Source organism: Anopheles bellator, chromosome 2, assembly GCF_943735745.2.
Source record: "Anopheles bellator chromosome 2, idAnoBellAS_SP24_06.2, whole genome shotgun sequence".
Taxonomy (NCBI): domain Eukaryota; kingdom Metazoa; phylum Arthropoda; class Insecta; order Diptera; family Culicidae; genus Anopheles; species Anopheles bellator.
This window is the reverse complement of record NC_071286.1, coordinates 70279893-70293678: the sequence shown is the minus strand read 5'-3', so window position 1 is coordinate 70293678 and position 13786 is coordinate 70279893. Positions and strand designations below refer to the sequence as shown.

The 13786-nt window shown below is 48.9% G+C and overlaps 2 protein-coding genes across 2 annotated transcripts in view; one reads left to right on the top strand and one right to left on the bottom strand.

Annotated features, from left to right (window-relative positions):
- LOC131207948 (protein spire) overlaps positions 1-12298 on the top strand; it is a 101965-nt gene extending 89667 nt beyond the window's left edge. Inside the window, exons 10-17 of the mRNA XM_058200584.1 lie at positions 2359-2544; positions 5683-5936; positions 7536-7749; positions 8042-8095; positions 8779-9398; positions 9472-9678; positions 9739-10028; positions 10096-12298. Of these exons, the coding sequence (XP_058056567.1) occupies positions 2359-2544; positions 5683-5936; positions 7536-7749; positions 8042-8095; positions 8779-9398; positions 9472-9678; positions 9739-10028; positions 10096-10315 (2045 nt within the window). The 3' untranslated portion in view covers positions 10316-12298. The remainder of the gene's footprint in view (positions 1-2358; positions 2545-5682; positions 5937-7535; positions 7750-8041; positions 8096-8778; positions 9399-9471; positions 9679-9738; positions 10029-10095) is intronic.
- Positions 12299-12307: 9 nt separating this feature from the next.
- LOC131211588 (ubiquitin-fold modifier-conjugating enzyme 1) lies at positions 12308-13266 on the bottom strand. Its single transcript, XM_058205123.1, has 4 exons — positions 13027-13266; positions 12834-12965; positions 12597-12764; positions 12308-12529 (listed from the first exon to the last, which is right to left on the bottom strand). The coding sequence occupies exons 1-4, from the start codon at positions 13147-13149 to the stop codon at positions 12443-12445; spliced, it is 510 nt and encodes a 169-aa protein (XP_058061106.1). The 5' UTR covers positions 13150-13266; the 3' UTR covers positions 12308-12442.
- Positions 13267-13786: the final 520 nt, after the last annotated feature.

The window sequence follows — 13786 nt, the reverse complement described above, 5'->3', positions numbered from 1 at the left end:
ACTTCCACCGCAGAATTGGACTACGCCAGCGTGGAATGTGACGTGGGTTCCAACAGCTCCTACTGCTAACTGGACACTTCCACCACAGAATTGGACTACGCCAGCGTGGAACGTGACTTGGCTCCCAACCGTTCCCACCGAAAATTGGACCATACCTTCTCTGAACTGGACCACTCCATCGTGGAACACGAGTTGGCCAACAACCGAGAATTGGACTCTGCCAACGCAGAATTGGACAACTCTTGCTTGGAATGTCACATGGGATCCAACGCTCCCTACCATCAACTGGACACTTCCACCGCAGAATTGGTCTACTCCAGCATGGAACGTTACTTGGGTTCCTACGGTTCCGAGTGTGAACTGGACTACGCCAGATTGGAACGCTACCGCTTCCACGCCGTCTGCTCCAAGTGTCAATTCCACCTTCAAACATTCTAATCACCATCACTTGCTGAACCGTGTGCTTCACCGAAAACCCAAGCACCGGCCAGACAGTGTGGCCGATCGGCCAACAGAACCCAAGTCACGTGCTGATTGGCAGCCCCGCAAGAGAGATCTTATCCGGAAGCGAGTTCATGCTGTTGATAGCAATGAAAGCCGATCGGTGTAAGACATGGCGTAGAGTGTCCCGGCGGAAGTGTCTGATTGCGCGCGGCAGGAACTAGAGCAACCAAAATGCTGCCCATTACGAGTCGAGTCTATGAAATAAAAAAAGGTATCCAAATGCGTATGTTATTGGCGTTTCTCGGTCTGGGACTCGGTCTGTTTTTCTCAAGCGGAACACCACGGGACCCAGTGGCACGTATCGTCCTGACGCACCCGCTTCTGTGTTGTTTCGTTCCACTGGCAGGATGCAAAGCGCCGGCGCGCCTTGGAATGCTTGTTGTTGGTTTCCCCACACAACGACCAACACAGTGGTTCCGAAAGACGGCCAGCATCAGTGCGCCGAAAGGCAATGTTTTGTTTATGTTGCGCTTTATGTGGGGCCGAGACCACGAAGTGGGGATACCGTCGTCATCCGCCAGCCAACATCGGTGGTTGCGCGACAGAGACGCCAACATTCGCAACGCATGCGTCGGTGAATGGTGTGGCGGCCAGCACCAGCTATCCGGAGCGCGGTTTGAGGAAAACGAAGCAAGGTTTGCAATCAAGAGGGGTACGGCCACAGAGACTGGCCGCCGACTGTCGCCTCCGCAGTCTTCGTAGAACCGCGAACCGCGAACGGAGTGTGATTGCTTCGTCGCTTCGACCTTTCAGAGCGATGATGGCATATGGACTGTGGGAAAAGCGCGTGCAATAGCAGCCCCTTCGCTTCTCTATGCTTTGCCCAAGTGCGGACAACCGTTTTCGTCGAGCATTTGTGTTGCGCTTTTCGAACGCTTGGCTTTCGTTTCCGTTCCGACAAGCGCAAATGTAAGATATCCTACTGGTGTCAAGTGTCTTGTGCTTTCGGTTCAAAACCGCTCCGGAAGGTGTCGCAGGACAAACGACGGTGGACCCGACCAACCCGACACTAAGTTGTGGTTAATCAATAAGTGGGTTAGTTCGGTGCATGGGTTTCTGAGCTGTGAACCGTTGCCTCACGTGGCCAGTGCCAAGTGCGCCATGCAGTGTGTCCTGTGTGCGCCGTGTGTGACAGTGTTTTAGTGTGCACGGTGTAGCATTCCTTATTTTGTGTGTCAACCCTTTTTCGGCTCCCCAAGGATGCGTAATAAAAGACGCTTGTGTTTCGGGCCCTTGCTGTCAGCTGACTCCTTACCGCTCTTCGCGTAGACGAGTCCTTATTCCGATTTTCACGCCATATGTGCCGTTGTTTGAATTTCATCAAGAATATTACTTGTTCCCTAGCGATAACAGTCCCCTCTCTATTTGCATTCGGCCCCCTATGGCCACAAAGAAACGATGTGATGTCCTTTCCACGCCTGTATATGTGTGCGTGGAGTCAAGGTTTATGCAACTAATGGAAAACCAACACACAGCGGGCGAGACAAGATCCGGAAGAGACACGACCACCACTACAACGGCCGCGAAGACATTGAGAGCTTCCCTCCCTGGTGGAGCCATAAATATCCTGCTCCCCGGTGGAGCCTTACTACTTCGCTTCCCTGAAAGGACGATGATGATATCATCGCCAGTTCCGCCTGCACACTTCACCGTTGTGCAGCGGTTTTAAGGGTAGCGCGTTCCCGATTTTTCAATCTCAATTCTTTCGCCCACTGCCAGTTTGTGAAGTGATTCTGATGTTTCCATTTCGACAACTTAAAGTGCCCCAACAACAACAGTAGTGCGTGACATACCTTTGGCCGCAAAGTGCCGGGTTTTTAGCTTCCAAAATGTTCGTCACGGCAGCGGCGGCTGACTGTGAGTCACCGGATGACGATCCTTGTGTTGACGCGGCGCGTGACCTGGCGTACTGTCCACCGGACAACTTCACGCCGACCGTGGCCCCGATGCCTCGTAAAGCGACCGTGCCGCCACCGGCCAACCGAGCACCGAAGGCTGCACCACGAACGTCGCAACCGCCGACGCCGAAACCTAGATCAGGTATTTTGTCACTTTGTGAGTGCGCTGTTCCCACTGCTCCGATATCATCGCATAGTGGCGAAAATAGATAGACTTTTTATGTTTCAACAACAAATTCCCCACTTTATCTCCGTTCAAAGACAGCATCTGGTACGAGTTACTAAGAAATATGGCGTAAACTGGATATAACTATAAATATAATGACTCGATTATATGCCTTGGTGGTAATTATCGTAGTGGCTGGCATTGAACCAGCCAGAAAGTGGGCTAGAAACTTAGAACCTTTTAGTTAATTTTTAGTACGATCGTACGATCAACATGACGGGTCCTGAATGAGGCTTTCTTTAGAAATGCTCCAAATCGCAGACATTCTTTCTTTGAACTATGCCGCACATCCCCGAAGCAGTTCGCTAATTTAGAATATGCTAACGAATCTTGTTTGTCGGTGTCCTCAAACCCGGGCTAAACATCACACGTCCATTATCCGTCACATGTTTGGCACATGGGGCCCGGCCGATGCTAATCAACTCACTTGAGAAGCGTGACAGTTGAAGCAATTTGCACGTCGCCCCCAGAGGTTCGTCAACCTTAGTGGCGCCGAATTAAATAGCCTCCAGCGACATCGTGGGTACGTGTCTGGCTTAGAAATAGTTGTGGCCAAATGGGAACGATTCCCGAAGGCTCTATGTATGGCAAACGCTTCATGGTTGTGCTCGCGATAAGTCATCTTCTTGGTTTCATCGAGCGCCTTCGTTTGTCTGAAAAAATCACCACCGACGCATGAATTATGTATTCGATTTCCGATCGGAATCGGGCTTTTTGCGTGTATGTTGGGGCATATACACGAAGCATGATTCACAGTCTGAAGTGGTTATACCGCTTTCATCGATCGGCTGATTGGCCGTTACATTAGGCGCATAATGTGCACCCGAATCGAATCGTCTTAGAAAATCGTTGGTTAATGTCTAGCCAACCTCTAGTCACCCGGAATCCATCGCCGAAATAGATCGGACACGAGTGCCATCACCAAATAGGGTCATGTTTATTCTGTCAGCTTTTATCGACATTTGAGCTTTATCCATTCGAACGCAGGCATAACCCCCATAGGTTGAGTGTGGCACTTGAAATGGGATGATAATGAAAATGATGATATAATGGATGTTATGGATGGGCATAATGAGGCCGTGGAGAAAATTGTACCATCGCTGCCGAGTGCGGACGTGCGGAGGATCCGGTGGCCACTTCCGCACGAACATTTGTCTCCTGGGAACGGGAAAACCTGTTGACACACAGCACAGCAAGAAAGTTGAGTGGAGAAGAAAATTGCAAGGATCGAAAGGACTTTCGCGTTGGGAAACAGGCAAACATATGGTTTGTTGCGTCGTCAAATCTGGTACGGACTTTATGGTCTGCTGGATCCTGAGGAGCTTTCTGTTTAAGAAACGGAATAAAACCTCCCTTTCAATTAGCAAATCAACTGAAATGTAGAGGTGGCTTGATGTCTACGATACAGGTTTTTGCGTGCTCTATCCTGCATTAAAAATGCATATGTTTAACATCACGTACAGCCATTGCCTCTGTGAAGAGATGGGCGAACGGTGCAATGATGGCGGAAATAAAAAGTTACCCTGTCATTCTGCAAAAGTGCACCCAAATATAAGTGTAGCCCCCGCGGAGCATTCGGTTGAAAGCTTCCGGGAGCCCTTAATCCCCGAGTCTCGTAAACCCCGTGCCGTAACTCTCCTGGCTGATACACCATTACTTGCAGTATCAGTCTGTTGCAGGAAAAGAAAACTCTTGGCAGTTACGACACTCCCACGTGCTATAAACTTTAGGTGTATCTTGGCGACTGCATGTTCGGGTCTTTTCAGATACGGTTCCTCCTCACGGTGCTGCTCCGGTGGTGAAGAAGGATTACCCACAAAACCCCTCTCATGAATTCGTAAAAGTAATCGACCCAAGAAACATACTTTCGGCCATGCCTGCTGTGGGCCGATTTTGTGGCCAAAACGGACGAACCGTATGTGTTGAGATCCAGGTGCCACGAGAAGCTTATTGCAGGCTTTCTTGTGGCTACAATATCGTCCTCCGCTCCAAACGCGACGTTTATGGTCCCACACAGAGCTTGAGCATTACAGCCGAACAGGAAGGCCCTTCCTAGCAGTTCCAAGTACACGGCAGATGTAAATCGTTCCGAACACCTACTGGGTCGGATCGATCTGTTCAGAAACCCTACATAGGCTCACTTTGGAGCCTCTTCTAGGCCATGGCCGGCTGGACATGCCTCGTAAATTTGTTTACATCCCCCCCGTCGGAGGGATTTGGGAACTGGTGCAAAACACATTCAAACGGTAGTTAGCCCCGTGGTCTTCGTTGAAGAACCGTGCCTTTGTGTGTGGGACGGAACGACTTGTAATGAGTGATGGACTCGTTGAGTTGCCTGGTTAGCTTGACAAACGGCTCATTGTGCTGCGCCAGCCTCTCAGCATAGGTAACGAATCATCACCCGACGAACCTTGAGAGCGGCAAACTCCAAAAACGGGTGTGTAGAACAACACTCCTAAGCCGCCCCATTTTTGGGGGCCATTGGCACAAGTTAACGAATCATAAAGAACGCCGCCAAAGGCACTTACGGCGCGGCGAACGAAACAATCGTTCGCCGTTTCCGTTTTATTATTAAAAACAACCGTGTTACTGCTGAAATGTGGTTAGTTCCACCGGAACATGGGGCCGCGGTTCCGATAGATACAAGGCGTAGTGCGCGGTTCACCTTGTACGGCGATGGCTTCTTGTTCTAGGCCAACGTTCGACCCTGCTGCTGCCCTGTACTGTTGTGGCAAAAACGGAGACAACCGGGTGCGGGTCTGTAGATAGTAAACCTGTGTAATTGTTACAGTAGCGATAAGGGGTAGGTGACAAGTTTGGGTTATTGATGGGTAAGCTGTTGATAATGGTACAAGTAGTCCAAGGAGATAGAACTGGGGTTCCCTGTGTTGTCACGGTTCGGTAGATCAAATTGTGTCCGTTTGTTTTCCACGATTTCTGTGAAGTTTGTCAAGTTGCCACATATCCATCGTTGAAGCGGAGATGCATGTCTCGCGCACCAAAGGGCGTCTCAGCGAAACTGACCACTCTCCTGCTCTTGGACTTTACTTTCAGTTTTACCTACCACAACGCAACTAGATAGTGTAAAAAAATCATGTGATGAAGAAATCGACTCCAGTGGGGCCCCCAGCTTGGACGGAGTGAGCTGCAGTGGCAGCAGCAGCACGTGCAGCGGAGTCAGCAGCAGCACCAGCTACAGCAACAGCACAAGCAAGGCGATGACACTGTCCCGAGCGACGTTTTCGCATACCGGCAGCATGCCCCGCAACACCCTAAGACTGATACCAGTGGACTTTTCACTGTTGAATGTAAGTACCGCCCTTCGAAAGCGCATCTCTGCAGCGAAGAGTTAGTCCGTCCCGTGCCAAATGCAATGCCCTGTTAGATAACTGCTGGCCGAGTCCGGGACCGAGATTTGATCGTAGGAAGTTTGAAACTTGAAGCGGGTTTGGCAACTCCAGTGAACGGTGGTCGTTACCGCGCAATCGACGATTACCGTTTTATCGAGCGGCGAGGAAAGGTATGATCCCAGCGTCTGTCTAATCCAATTATGCTCGAATCACGGCTCGAAGAAGGTGGTCACCGGAGGCCAACTCGAAGCCCTTTGTTCCACCGTTCCACTCGGTCCAGATGCTAATAAGTGTGGCCATTGTAGGAAGTGTGGCGCATTCGCGGCCGCTGGTGGACCAAGAGCGTTCAGCCCGCCAGGGCAGCATAACGCCGAGCGCAAGTGGTACAAATTGTGGAGCAATTATGAGGGTCGTACCTCTCGATTTCACCGGAGGCCTCCACCATCGAGTCGGGAGGGTGCGAAGGGGAGGAAAACATTCCTCCTCCATCGGCGCCAACAACGGAGCACCGACCGCCCACCGACGCACCCCGGATTCTCAGCATTCATCTTATGTTACAAAAATCTGCGGCAAGCGGCTCGGCGGTTTGCATAATGGCGGCGGGGGTCTCTCGTGTCGATTGTGCTGCCAACTGCTCTCTCGGCGCTGAAACTGGATTACGAAGCCAAGGTTGCCGCAGCACGAGTTCCTCGCTGAAAGCTGACACAGATCGAGTGAAAGGGTGCTACCGTTTCGTAGAACTGTTTAGCATAAACAGCTTTCTGAAACCGTAGTATCTTCAAGAATGGGTCAGCGATCAGAGTTGGGAAACAAAACAACGCTGACATTGATGACTTTTAACGCATTTTAATTATTGTAACTTTATTGCAACATCCCTTTCGTTGCGAAAAGGCGTAACAGTTCCTTTAAGTAGCTCAGCGTTTAAGCGCTGTACACTAATCCGTTAACACCTTTCCCATGCTGCGGTAAAGTCCCGTTGAGCTATGCGAACGAGCAACATTTCTCACGTCCCCGGTCATATTCTGCATTATCGCTGCATTGTGCCCCGCTGCACTTTTGTCGCTACGGAAGCGTGGTTTCCGCTGGTAATGGTACTGGTTGGGCGTGCTCGTTACATAGCCGTAACGAGAGCAAGTTGCACTACTTTTTATGCAACCATTTCAGAACGTAAAGGGAAAGGATGAAAAGCGACCGCACTTTAACCTTTTCGCTGAAACGTAATGGTTTGTTGCGTTGCCGTAGACAGGAACGGCGGGAGTGCTGGAGTATAAGTTCATATAGCATATAAGTTCTCGTGAACGTGTTCTTTTTTTTCGGTGCTGACCTCCCGAAACACCGACCGGTGAAACTTTTCCCACAGAGTGCCTCGCGAAAGGCGGTCCACTTCCAGTACCTTGGCACGAACTCAGGATTTCGTGATTCGCGCTGACGTCGATCTCGCGTACGGCGTGCGTGCGGCTACTTCATCAGAGTGTTGGCCAAATGGGGCCAATGTTCTGCGACTTTATTAACCATCAGCACCCATTCGTGATGAGCATTTTCGCATCTCACCCGCAGGATGATGACTTCATCGACGAAGCAGCGAACGAAGGCGCAGACTCCAGCAGCGGCGGACAGAGGCAACAGCAAAACGGTGGCCACCGGATATCGTCCGGGGTTGGCGCCAAACGTAGCAGCACCGACGATCGCAACACCGACAGTACAAACCGCTCGATGATCGTCAACAACGAGAACAACCAGAACAACATCAACACCGTGCTGCGACGAACAAGTAAGTGGGCCGGCTAATCTCGAGCCGCCCAAAATCCTTTTGAGCCCCGGATGTTCCACGAACCGAGCAACCGTTTGTCGTTCGTGTCCTCGCCGATATGATCACCACTAACAACGTTCTCTCTGTGAACTTTCCATTCCTCTTTCGCTAACCTCTAACGCCATAACACTAAACATCATTTGCTCGACGGGGCGCGGTTGCCGATGGCCGTATGGCTCCTGCTGCCCCCCCCACCATTCTTCCCATTACCGTGGGCCTGATCGGCGACGTACCCTTGGACGTACGATCACAGAAAACATCATCACCCACGACGAATATCATCGGTTCTGTGATAAGGCTCTCGAAAGTAAATATATACGAACCATTCGAGTGTAGTGTTCTGTGTGTTTCTGGGTTGTTGTTGGTTTCCGTGTTTTGTGTGTCTTTTTGTGATGGGGTTCTGGAAAATCACAACACGGTGTTATGCTTCTAATTTTGCATGTATATTTCCCTTTCTACGTATGCTAACCTTGTACATTTTCTTTTTTGTCTTATGAAAAGCTCTCTCTTCATTTGCCTTTTTTGTGTGTTTAAGCATTTCAGTTCCCTCGGCATTCTTCGAAAATGTTTAACCATCATGTTATTTTAATCTTCCAGCGAAAATGTCACGTTTTCGAATACGTTCCCTCAGTGGAACTGGTTTGATTTCATTTTCCTTATCCAATCGTCCCAACGATTGCGTAACGAAACGGTTTCTAATGTGATTCCCTTTTTTTTTGTGGAACCTTACTCAACCAGTTTAACACGTATGCGGTTCGCGTAACATTTGATCACGTTTTCTTCATTGTCATGATAATTTTGTTGACGATTGTATTGATCGTTTTCAAGCCTTTCAACAGCTGTGATGGCAAACTCGAACGTTGAACCACTTAATTTGTTTATGCTGCTTTCGTTATGCTTGCACTGCCGCTTGGCTGATTGGTGCACTGCGTGGATTTCGGATTCCCTTTTCCTACACTAATTCACACCGTCAATCCTTCCGCCCACCAGCCTACGATCTCGCTACGCAGTGCGAGTCGCGGAGGGCATCGATGCGCCGACACACCATCATCGGGTGCAATCAAAACTACAAGCTCGACCCAATGGCCAGCCATTCGATGCCTCCGTCGAGGCCCGTTTCCCGCCAATCGGATCGGGAGCATGCGACGAATGGGAAACTCGAAAGCGGTGCCACGGTCCCCGCGGCGGCGGCAGGATCTGCCATGGCCAAGGAGAAACCGTCGGCGATGGTTACGCCACACGTGGTGAATGGTGCTGCGCGACCGGCACCGATCGGTGGTAATGGAGGTAGTGAGTGTGGCGTGGCCGGAACCGGCAGCAATCTGTCTTCGCTCGACACCTGGACCAAAAATTCGCTTGACGAAAGCCAGTGGAAGGATACGTTCAATCTGAACGATCGGCTGTCGCTGACGCTGGAAGAAATCGTACATATCCGCTCGGTGATGACGAAGGCCGAGCTCGAGGGTCTGCCGGTGGACGTGCACATCAAGGAGGACGTCGAGAAGCGGAAGGTGTGCTTCCTGTGTCTCCGCACCCGCTTCACCCTGTTCGCCCGGGGCATCCTGTGCAAGCTCTGCCAACGGACGGTTTGCAACAAATGCAATACGAAGGTTGGTCATTGGGAATCCTTCGCTCGAACGCAGGCATTAACTGGCCGTTTTTTCCTTCTCTTACCCCCAACAGATGCGAATACCTACCGAACATTTTCGCAATGTTCCCGTGGTGCTCCTGTCACCTTCGCTTATGAGCAGCCCCTGCACCTCGAACACACCCTCGCCCAGTCACCATGCGCACGGTGGCGGCACCGGGTCCGGGCCGACCAGCATGGTAGACGAATCCTTCCCCCGATCCCTGATGGAGCGACTCTTGCGGCCTGAGTTAGATCGGAAGGTAAGATGCCCATGGTTAGCTCGCGAATACCACTAACGTGCAGCATTCCCTTCCCGGCAGACTCGAAACACGGTTGGCAGTGCTCCATCCTCACCAAAGAACCAACGGTCAGCCTCCAGCACACCGGGCACCAGTCTGCACGGTGGCGAGACGCTTTCGCTGTCACTTTCGCACCACTCCTCCGGTGTCCAGCATCATCACGCCGCCAAAGAACACGCCGTAGCGTCCTCGGCTGCCATCGTCAGTGCGCAGAAATGCTCGCTCATGTCACGCAGCATGGAAGGACCGAACAGTCTTCCGCCGCAAAGCCCCGCCAGACCGCACTCCAACTGCAGCACGCTGGACAGAAAGTAATGGCGGTCAAATTCTTCGCTCCTCGTAGGAACCGTTTCACTTTTCGATTCCTCGTTTCCGCAGGAACCGCTTCACCAAAGCATTCACCCTAACGGCGGCGGGCGGCCAGAGCGGGGTGTTGGACCCGCAAAAGGAACGGCTCACCGGTGAGCTGATGGCCGTCTGCAACGATTGTCGCAGCCTGGTGCTGGAAATCATACGATCATCGCGACAAACCCGAACAACGGCCCGCAATCAGGTGTTGCGCCATCTGACGCTCGACATCTCGCCGGTGTACAAGTAAGCGATTGGCGGGAGGCACTCGCGGGATCGCGGGATCCATCGAGAAAGGAACGCGCTGATGTTTGATTGTTGGATTTGATTTTTTTAAATATCTTCCCGGCATCTGATTATGAAAGGATTAGCGAGGGCGAGAGAGTATAAAAAGCAAATTAAGGGAGGGGCTGAGTGAGGACGAGATCATCCGGAACACTACAAGTTGCGCCCAGGTTTGTTTGCGAATGTTGTATTTATTATAATTATTTATTTAAAACAAACGGTACTTCCCTTCAAATGAGTCAAACAATGGGGCAGTAGAGCTGGGTGGACGCGCGGCACGAACCATCGAAAGTTCCAGGATCACGTTCGGTCGTCGTTTGCGAGCGGAAGGCACACTTGGCCCCTCATAGTAAACTGAATAACCGCCCCCGGCAGCGGACAGACTGATGGATATCTGTATGGCATTGTAATTAGGTTTTTCTCCGGTTTTCAACCATGGTTTTTGTTTTGTTGCCTTTTATTTCGAGAAAATGAGTTTTACACACACCCGAAAGCAGTACTGTTGGCGCGAGGGCGTTAGATAAAGTAAATTCAGGACACAAATAAATTGTCGTTCATAGATCCATAGGGCACGTGATCGAAATTTAAAATAAATCATATCATCTTCAGTGCATTCATTTGAACAATTTCATTTGTTTTTTCTTTATTTTGCGAATCAGCACATTGAAGTGAAGCGATAGTTTTTGGAAAAAAACGTTAATTTATTCTCCTTGCGAAACGCTGGCTTTCATTAGTAAGTTACGTGGAAGCTCGAAATATTTTCTGAGCGAGGAAACACTCATTAGCAATCGAACCTATTCACTATCGCCGTAGTTCGATGTGTTTCGTGAATAATCAATAGTAGAAAACTGTACTGTCGCACCAACCGTAACTACAGACTGCGCTTTGTGAGGAGACCCCGCACATGATCACATTGTTTGCATTGATGTTTACGCAGCTACTGATAACAATCATTACAGAAATTAACCAACAGGATTAAATTAACTAATCTATCTATCGCAAAAGCTTAGCGGAACTCTAACGTGCGCGCGATGCTAGTAAATGCAACGCAAACAGCCAAAATCGATGGCATAATACTGTTCGAAAAATTGTAGTGTTTTGTGAATTTATTTTTCATTTCCGCCGAGAAAGTATTGCAAATAAATTATTCAACTTGCGGAAGAAATATATAACAAAGCCACATGATAGACAAATGCAACAGTGCTTTCGCACTCTTGCCATCAGTACATGAAAAATTCGAAAACAATAGAAAAATGACCGTTGATGTTTATAGCCGTTGTTTGTTCGAAAGGAAGGATATCTTCGAGGGCCGTTGGTATGGGGAAACAGCGGGGCACGTGGAAACGGATGATCGCCCAGCACGTCTGTTTGCTTGTTGTGAAATGAAGTGATCACTGGAAACCTTGAAAATTAGCATATAGTGGAGTATATCAACCATAGAAAGGCTGTCACTAGTATATTTATACACAAATCTTCCATCTTTGCGAACTACAACCGACTTTTAAATGCGTTCAGTAGCGAGAAGGCACACGAGTACTCGACCTGCAATACTCATACGAATCGTAGATGAACATTTTAACACTACTTCCGAATGCAGAACGAAGAAAACGGAGCCCGTCTACGGGACGATCAAAGTTTTCCATGAAAGTATTATCACATTTATGCGACTAATTAAAGATGGAGACTGTAGATGAATCTAGGGATGAAAGCACGAATGCGAAGGAAACAGGCACATTGCGAAAAACCAGCGTATCGAATGTGGAAGGATGGAAAGGATAATCACGGTGCTCAAGAACCACGACGGTGCATCGGTGGTTTGTAAAAACGAGAAGTACATGTAAAAAGTATCAGTGCATTAAAGGAAGGTTTGCTCTTATTAAAGAAAGCTATTAATTATATAAAAGTAATCATAATAAAAAGAGAAAAGTAAAACTAAAACACACTTAATGCGCACCACAGAAACTGGCAGACACTGGTTTTCCATTTTTATTGCTTTCCGAACTCTCTTTATCGTGTATGTTCAATACCAGGAGCAGCCATTAAGCGAAGACCACGGAAACCACAGGACGAAACGCCTTGAAGCGGTCAACTATTATCCCGACGTCTCACCCTTTTCCTTGTACGAGATGACGCCTTTTTCTATTAGATCCGGGATTTCCACTGCCAACCATGGAGAAAGCTGGAACGAAGCGCGAATTCATAGTCGAGTTACCAGTTTCTGCTACCATGCCAAGCCGTTAAGTTACCCCTAGCGCCATGGCGTGTGCAATTCCAAATTTCGGGACATTTCTCGCCCACAGTGGCTTAAAGTGGTCAGTGAGACAAATCTTTCCCCCGCGGTACATCTTCGCTGTCTTCCCATCCAGTTCGGGTAGCGCTATTTCCGGTGCCGTAGTCGGATAAGTTACCGGGATCTGCGAAAGTTCGGGACATGGCAACAATCAAAAGCTGGGATACTATACTATATACTATACTATACTCACGTCGAACTCTACATCAAACTCGAACTTGTGCAGATTGTGAACATACCAACATTTGCCGAACCATTTGGTTCCCTCCTTGTTCGATTCAAGTCGAAACCAGTCCATATCGGAGGACTTATTGTTTTGCACGTACTGTAATTAAAGAACGGTGGTGATCGGTTAATCGAGGAAGTACAAAATGAGTCCTTCATACCATTATTAAACTCTGATATTCTTCCTTTAAGCGTTGCACCCATAGCTCTTTCTCTCTGGGCCCTGCCTTGGTTTTGAGCAGTGGAATGCTGCTGAGGGTTTTGCGTGTTCCGTCATCTACCATCGTGGATCGAACGCAGTACAATTGCCGCGAGATATCACCAATAAACCCAATAAACCGATTGGAAATTAAATCCAATTTTTATGAATTTTAATCCAATGAACCAATTTTAGCGACGTGTCAAAACATAAACAATGTGAGCCATCATCTGTCATCTGTCAAATAAAAGTCAGTTCTAGAGGCCGGGAACGCAAAATGTCAGTTTGCAAACCTGCAAGCGAAAACCAGGGACCGGGAACGCAGAGTGTTTCCAAATTTTTAGTTGATCAGAAAGTGCAGAGTAAAAAATTAAAATTCGAGCAAGAAGGAAATATTTTAAACTTCTCGTCGCTCGCTACAATAAAAGATAAACAATAATAACGTTCAAGCTGAAAATTAGAGTGGTGCTTTATTTCCAACGTTTGCCGGGATCGCGCGCTCGTGTATAGGGAATTTCCCGTCGAAGTCACTCGTTGGTGCGTACAATACCATCCAAAACAATAAACCTGCAAAAAGAGAACCTGTACAAACGATAGACGGTGAAGGAAGAGCAAAGAATACGCCTAACTCGTAGGAAAAGCAGGTATCGTATCGTATTTTTATTTTTCTTCTCGAGAAGTTTGTTATCGTGTGCGGGTTTCGGCAAAAGTGCATCCCTGAA

What these genes read in the sequence shown, in the direction of transcription:
- LOC131211588 (XM_058205123.1), bottom strand. Translation starts at nt 13,149, where the DNA reads ATGGTAGATGACGGAACACGCAAAACCCTCAGCAGCATTCCACTGCTC. An exon ending in AATATCAGAGTTTAATAATG is followed by an intron (nt 12,966 to 13,026) that starts GTATGAAGGACT and finishes CTTTAATTACAG; the next exon opens with TACGTGCAAAACAATAAGTC. An exon ending in CACACGCCATGGCGCTAGGG is followed by an intron (nt 12,530 to 12,596) that starts GTAACTTAACGG and finishes GCTTCGTTCCAG; the next exon opens with CTTTCTCCATGGTTGGCAGT.